The 8001-nt window shown below is 36.4% G+C and overlaps 1 protein-coding gene across 1 annotated transcript; it reads right to left on the bottom strand.

The window, feature by feature from the left end:
* Positions 1-2863: 2863 nt before the first annotated feature.
* coq2 (coenzyme Q2 4-hydroxybenzoate polyprenyltransferase) lies at positions 2864-7966 on the bottom strand. Its single transcript, XM_007557853.2, has 7 exons — positions 7627-7966; positions 6020-6186; positions 5498-5619; positions 4445-4530; positions 4217-4350; positions 3267-3455; positions 2864-3185 (listed from the first exon to the last, which is right to left on the bottom strand). Exons 1-7 carry the CDS (start codon positions 7940-7942, stop codon positions 3057-3059), a joined length of 1143 nt encoding a protein of 380 aa, XP_007557915.1. The 5' UTR covers positions 7943-7966; the 3' UTR covers positions 2864-3056.
* Positions 7967-8001: the final 35 nt, after the last annotated feature.

Raw genomic sequence — 8001 nt, forward strand, 5'->3', positions numbered from 1 at the left:
AAGGACGACTGACTTAAAAAAGGAGAAACATTTATTTAGGTAGAAGAGGCCGCTGTCGATAAAAAAAGGAATAATAGGGTTGTATTAAATTGTTTTCGGCAATAAAAGTTAAATGTTACAACTCCCAGACTAAAAAGCAAAGCGTTCATACTTACAGAACACCCCCGTTTCTGTATGAAATGGTTTGTTCCTGCTTTAGCGAACTGGACGGTGACCGTGTTTAGCAGCGGTCAGTAAAACACAAAAAACGATAGTGGTTATAATTATGCTGCCAATAAAAATATTAAAGATGAGTTGTTGTTGTTTTTTTAAAGAAAAGTAAACAGAAACAGAAAGGTGTCAGTTTGTAATCAAGTTTTTCTACAAGATCGTTTTAAACTACTTATAAGCTATATGGCTTTAGCTAAGCTACCTATGCTAAAAGGTTAGTAATCACTAGAGCCTAAGCAACTCCTGTGGAAACACTGGATTAGAAACTGTCCTTTGTCTTTCTTTCATTTTCTTTCCTTAATTATCTGAACTAGGAAGAAAGACAAAAGAAAAATGTGTCAATTTGTGGTCTAGTTTTTCTGCAAGAGTCGATTAGACGAGTGATTAACCTTTTAGTTTAGCTTCAACCTTTTGCTTAGCTAGTTTAGCTGCAGACTCCATTTCACCAGCATTTAATCAGTGAGGAAAACGATTTACCAAGATATGTGTGTATTAAACTTGTTCCTGTAACTTTTACTACACTTAACAGGAGAGTCAGTCAGTCGTCACCATAACCGCTCATACCAGCCTAATTCCTCCTGCCTGTCCCAGTGAAAAAAGTGAGAAATAATCTTTTTCCAAATCAGCTTCTTTCAATAAAAAAAATTAGAAAACTTTAACAAAAACTGCAGGTATGGATCTGTGTCTGGTAAATGTTTGATTAAAACATGTTTGTTTTTCATTTAGTGGGTAAAAAAATACAGAAATTTTACTCAAGTAAGAGTAGAGATACTTCATAATACAATTACTCAAGTAAAAAGTTCATCATAGTAAAAATAATCATAAAACTACATTTTTTGCAAAAAAATAAATGTAATAGTGTAACTAGTTTCAACACAACTCTGAGTTTAAATAAGCAAACTAAAACTCTAAGATTTTCCTGACATGAATATTTTCCTCAGGATTTGTTTGTGTCTTCTATTTTAATCATCTTATTTCAGCTGAGAGTTTGTTTGGAAGTTGCAGAAGCTCCTCCAGATCTGACCTGGTTTGTGTGAACAGGAGGCTCTGAGGAATGCGGCAAACCTCCAAGAACAAAAAAAGGTGGGTGTGTTCAAGGCGCATTTCCAGGAAAGCAATTAAAAACAAAACGTAGATGTAGATGCGAGTGGGACCTGCAATTTTTTATATATAAATCAACAAACAAATGAAAAAAATGCAAAGTTTTAATTGCCATTGTTGAGAATTGCACCCAGTATTGTAAAAACAGAAACGGTTGTTTAAGATGTTTGTGGGAATGTGATAATTTTCTGTTGGCTGTTACTGACTTATAATTGCTTGACGTGAGTCACGTCTGATGAAATTGGGTCAGAAACAAAACATGTTTTCACTTGAGGAACATGCTGAACCATTCTCTTTCCGAGCTGAGTAATGTTTTAAATATTTGTCCCCAAATGGAACAAGTTGATCATTCACAAATGTTAATCAGTATCAGACATTTTATGTCTTCCTCTTGCATTTCAGTTTTAATGCTCAGCACTTTGGGCCTTTGTTTTTGAAATGGTTATAAATTAAACTGGTTTTGCTTAAAAATAATATTAATTTTAGCCTTTAAAACAACTTCAGTCTTTTGTTTTTAAATAAGAATTGGGCATTTCAGCATTACGATGACTTGAAATCTTTAAAAAAAAATGTAATTGGTATGACATTCTCGCCCATTATGAGGTTAAGTAGCTCTTTTATGAAATATACGAGTAGATTTTAGTTATTGTGCATTTTATTTATTTTACTGAGGCTCTAAGTCTTTGTGACACCCACTCTTATCTTGCAGCTCACACCTTATCTGCACACGATGGTCATGCTTGGAGAAAAAAAAAAGAGGATGAAATTACAACCTCCATGTAACCTGTGAAGACAATTTAAAAAATTTAGAGCATTAACCAATGTCAACACCAGCATCTTTATAGTCCTTGGTTTGTTTACATTTTTTGTTGCAGAATCAGATAAAGATGAATTTTATTCAAACCACAGTTGAAACCAGAAGTTTACATACGTTTTCAAATAATTTTTTCCCCCTCACTCCCTGAAGTTAAATTGGACCAAACCTTTCTAGGTTTGGGTCAGTTAGAATCACCAAAAGTATTTCAGTATGATTGGATATTTCCATTACGTCTATACTTGAATATAATTGTTGAAACAGATAAACACGGCACCGTCAGTTATCTGGTAATTGTTGAGTCATTTTGACCCTCTCATCAAAAAAGAAAGCAATGTGTTTAACTCAAATGTTAAACTATCAGAAGTTTCCAAAGCCATGAAATAACTTTCCTTCATTGTTTAATAATCACTGTATTTAAACTTCTGATTTTAAAGTCTTTCATGAATAAATCTTTCACATATTCTGTCATTATTGTGATATATGTAGCAAATAGAAATAATTTAGGTAATTCCAACTGACCTAAAACAAAAATTAATTTGGTCTGATTTAACTTCAAACAGTGAGGAAAAAAAATGTTTTATTCAGTGAATTTTAATTTCTGGTTTTAACTTGTTTGGAAAATCTAGTTTTAGATACTTAAATCACAATTGTTTGGATGTTTATCTATCTTTCAACATTCAGATTAACTTTATTTTTGCTAAATTTGCAACATAAAAAAAACATGAAAGCACAAAGTGATTTGTTAAGCCCACATATTTTATGTCTTGAGACAAAAACAAAGTAATAAGTCTAAACGATTTGTCATTTCACATCCTTGATGATACAATATAAAAATAATTGCACATTTTGATCATAAAATAAATCCCTAAATACATTTCAGTATTTAAAATACATTAAGTGCAATCCAACTGTTTCCATTATTTTACAGTCATATCTCTTTAGATTCTTTCAGCAAATTACCAGCAACTATTCCTAAAAACAACATTAGTCCCAGGTTTCTGTTTGAACTAAACTGTTTCCAGCAATCTTCTGCTTTGTTGATGTCCACTGTGTAAATCTAAGAGAAAAGAGAAAAGAAGATCCAGATTTAAGAGGCATCTGCATGGCGTCAGGTAGTGAACGTTCTTATGTTCCTCACCTGCCGTGCGAGGTGAACGGCCACAGCGCTCAGCGCGGCGTAGTAAGGAAGCGTCTGCTCGGCGTTGACTCCGGCCACGACCAGCCCAGACAACATGGCCGCCGTGAAGCCGCTCAGCCAAAGTTTGGTTCGCTCCTGGAACATCAGCGCTGTGGATTTTACTCCCACTTTAACGTCGTCCTCCTTATCCTGCGTAATAAACATCAACGGGACATCAGAACTCAATCATTTCATAGATAAGATTAAAAAAAAAATAAAGCACTCTGTCGGTCAGTTGTATGATTTAAACGTGTGAAATACGGTCAAACGCGAAGTTCGCCTTATGAATCATAACCGAGGAGGGAGGGAGAGTAGTCAGTGTTGCACCTGGTTTCCAAACACGACGCGACAGTTTAGTTTTTTCGAATAGGAAGTCGTAATTTCCCACTTACAAATACAACTGGAACGCAGCATAACTCCATCCGCTGACAACAGGACGCAGATTCTTGAACTCCTCTGGTTGAAGCAACGAGTGTATAGACCCAAATTCATTTTTATTATACTATATGTAAAAATTACTTGATCATTAATTAGTATAAATAAAAAAAAAGAACATCAGCAGATTGAAATACAGCAGCAGACTCAAGTTGTATTCTTGAGATGTTGTTATAACTTCTGCTGGCCACCAGGTGTCACTGGCGCCCCAAAGGTTTGAATTGTCTCGCGTTGTACAGCGGATTTAGCGGTAAAACCAGCTGACCAAAGTCCTGGAGTTGGGTTGCTAGGTGACGGGCTGGGCTTCAGCTTTTTTTAGAATGGACCCAAATGGAAGTATAAAAATGTGCAAAAGGTGAACAGCAGCTTTTTCTTGAACAAAACCGTAAATAACACTGACTCCAATAACGACTAGTGCAGAATTAAAACACCTCTTTATAATTCAAAATTTGTGTCTATAGAGCTGATTTCATCACCTGATGAGCGTAGATCGTGTCATATACCAACGTCCACATCACTCCAGAGAAATACAGAGGAAGGCACACGGACCAATCACAGGAGCCCTTCACGGCGGCCCAGCCAAGCAGAGCGCCCCAGTTAAAAGTGAACCCTGCAGAGAGGCGACATGAGCAAGACTTTAGCTTCACTGATGTGGAACGGTAACAACTTTAAGATGAAAAATCTAAATTTCCTAAAACACTCACCCAGTACGAGCTGTGGCCAGTAAGTGATCCTCTTCATCAGTGGGTAAGTGATGACAAGAGAGAGAGAAGAGGCACCAAGAGCTATGCTGCCAAGAGAGAACGAACACACAATCAGAAACCTTTAAAAAGAAATGATTTCCTAACAACGTGGAATATAAATTTATACTCTAAAATTCCTTTAGAAAAGAAAACACATTAATCTTCTCTGAGTAAGTGGAGCTTTTAGCAACCTTGAGAGATACAAAGTCTGGGTTTTCATAGCTGTTTTTTCCTTGTTTGTTTTAATTTTGTCTTGAATTGTGAATCTTCTGACTCCCCGGTTCCCACACCTGGTCTGGTCAGGGACACGCTGAACTGAACGCCTTTTCTTTCTTTGTTTTTAGACAAATGGAACATTTTGTACCAGAACTTGCTGGCAGTGGCTTTTCAGGCTGCCAACCAACTCTCTCAATTCTCAAATAAGTGAATTCAACATCAACTATGACTCAAACCTAAAAAAAGAAGCACTTCCTGCAAGATCTTATTAAACGTGCCAATATATGTCCAGTGATATTCCAGATGTTTGCACAAAATGCTTATTTGAAAAACAAACTCTTCTCCATTGTCTGTGGGATTGTCTTAAAATCCAGAAATTTTGGAACAATGTTATCAGGTGTATCTGATTTGTTTAAGGTGAAAGTCCCGTTAGACATTAAACTCCGAGTACTTGGAATAAACCCAATGGAATTTAAACAATCAGAGAAGAGCACTAAATAGATACAATATGGATTTCTTCAAGCCAGGAGATCTATTGCATTATGCTGGAGGAGCATGGATTCCTACCCTGGGACTCTGGAAGAAAGAAATTGCAAGTTCGCTTGGACTAGAAAAACTAACATACATCGCCAGGAGTAAACAGCGGGACTTTGAGAACCTCTGGGAGCCGAACATAAGGACCACAGGGACTGAAGGCGGAGTTTAGTAATGGGTGTCTTGACTACAGCTTCTATTTATATATCGTCTTTTCATTTTCTCTGCCTTAACCTGAAGGGTTAATAAGCTGCACCTGGTTACCTGTAGTAGTTGAGACACAGAAGAACACAGAGAGCGAGGGAGAGCTGCCCTCCAAGGAAAACCAGCGCCTGCATCCGTGAAATCTCCCCTGATGCGATCGGTCTGCAGGCTGTCCTGGCCACCTGCACAGAAACGTCACCACTTCACCTCAAACTGTTAAAAATATGATGACTGTCACCAAGAAAACAATATGTTTACCTGGTCACAATGGCAAGGTCTTCTCACACAATAGATATCAATGGAGAAACAATCAGCAATAGATAAAATTCAGTTTGAATATTTCAGTAAAATATATTTCATAATTCTAAATGCCATTTCAATCCCACTGGAGAAAAAAAAGACCAGGGAAGAGAGGAGAAATTGGAGAACCTACTTATAAAAGCACAAATTCCTTAATTTACTTATTTATTATTTGTTCTGGGATATAGCAGCAGATTATTTAGATTTAAAGTGACTCTTTATCTAATAATAATAATAAATATATAATAAAATAATAATAATAAATATGTTAGTCTATATTACTTGTTTGTCAAAGTCTTTATCCCACATGTCGTTGATGGTGCAGCCTGCTCCCCTCATCAGCAAGGCGCCGGTACCAAACAGGGCAAGCATCCCGACATCCGGGAGGCATCCAGGCTCCGCTGCCAAGGCGATGCTCCACGTACAAGGAAGGTAGAGAAGCCATGTTCCTAAAAACGAGACGCTGCTGAATTTAAAAGAGGATTATCTGCTAAACATAAAAAAAGACTAAAAATAGAAATTCAGCCAAGAGGAAACTGTGCCCAGCAGGAGGATTAACTGTGATCTGACTGAAGTTGTTTGAGCAAAGCCTTAGCAACGCATTAATGCATGAACTGAATCTTTTTCTGAAAGCACTGAGAGATTAAACAACACAGACTTTCTTTTTTAATTTGAGGGCTCTTCAATTTTTCCAATCATATTTCTAATTAAAAATCAAGTCTTCTGTGAAAACCTGTTTTACTCAAGGTGTTTTCAGATATTCATCAATTGATTCATAATTTTTCTGGTTTCTTTAGCAGATATTATTCTCTGTTAGTGACTCTTCATTCTGATTTCATGCCAACTATACTTAGTTTTCGGTTTAATCACACAATTTTCACAAGTCATTCCCCTAGATTGACAACCAAACTCTGATAAAAGACTGGCTGTGTGATGAATCCACCTCAGCCAGTCTTTGGTGGATTCAGACTGGATTAAGAAAAGTAGATCTGTTCTTAAATTCAATTGATTGATGTTCCTCCCTCTGAACATCAATCAAATCAAATGTTGGTAAGCTGCAAGGCATTTTTGAGTACTTTACCTTCATCCAGCATATACTTACTGACTGCAAGTATTAGTTTCTTAAGGTTTGTATTGAAAAAATATATATACTGGAAAAGTGTTTCTTCTGTATGACTTTGGTATTTTGGTATTTCCTTGTTTTTTCTTCTTTCAGTGAAGTTACTCACTGAAGTGGGTAGAGTATTCAGAAATGTCACACCAGAGACACTGTATAAAAATATTACTCAACAGTAAAAAGTACAGTGTAGTAAAACTACTCCTAAAAGTATTTTTATTCCAAAAAGTTACTCAAGAAAATATAACTGACTAAATGTAGGTAGTTCTGTTCTTAAATTCAATTTTGGGATACTCTTAACAAAAATTACATTTGTAAAGTTACATTGTAAAAGAAAAAAAACAGCAATAATTAGATTTATTTAACCCTTCATTGTGAAAAAAGTGGGCGTCCATTTTTCAAAGTCATATTTTCCAGAGTACAAAACTCAATATGTAAATCACAAGCTAAACATTTAATTTACAAACTAAATACTTAACTTTCAAATTATTTAACTAAATTGTTTTAAGGATTTAGTTGGGAACTAAATATTTAGCTACAAATAAATGTTATTAATTTTCCACACTAAACATTTATCTTGCTGACTAACTTAATACTTCTGGCATTTATAAAAGTATGAATAACATAGTGAAAATATGACTTTGACAAGCTAAATAAAGCAAATTATTAGTGTTATTTTTATTACTATTAAACTTTATAAACGGCACCCCATACTCTACGTCTGTCTGATTAATAGTAAGGCGTGTCTGTCGTAGGAAATGAATGCAGTTACCGATGGGTTTGTCCAGCCTCATCAGTCTCAGGTAAGGCTGGACATGAGCAGGAGCCGAGTTCACCACATTAGCACCAGAGAGGCTGAACGACCTGCGCTGGGTTTCTCTGGGTCTCAACTTAAACCGACTCTGGCTGCACAAAATTCGTCTCAACACCGCAGACTCTGAATGGAAGCCGTCTTTACTCTTCGCTGTTTGGTTTTGCAGGAAGCAGTTGGACAAGGTGGAGAGACAGGACGGGGGACAGGTCCGACTCACAGCGGTCCATCTCAAGGCCGTCAGAGTTAACCGGCTGCTCAGCCTGTTAGGGATCATGACGTTTCTCTTCGGTCAGCTGCACATTTTAAAATTTAAAACCGCAATGTAAAAAATCC

The sequence above is a fragment of the Poecilia formosa genome, unplaced genomic scaffold, assembly GCF_000485575.1.
Source record: "Poecilia formosa unplaced genomic scaffold, Poecilia_formosa-5.1.2 Scaffold92, whole genome shotgun sequence".
Taxonomy (NCBI): domain Eukaryota; kingdom Metazoa; phylum Chordata; class Actinopteri; order Cyprinodontiformes; family Poeciliidae; genus Poecilia; species Poecilia formosa.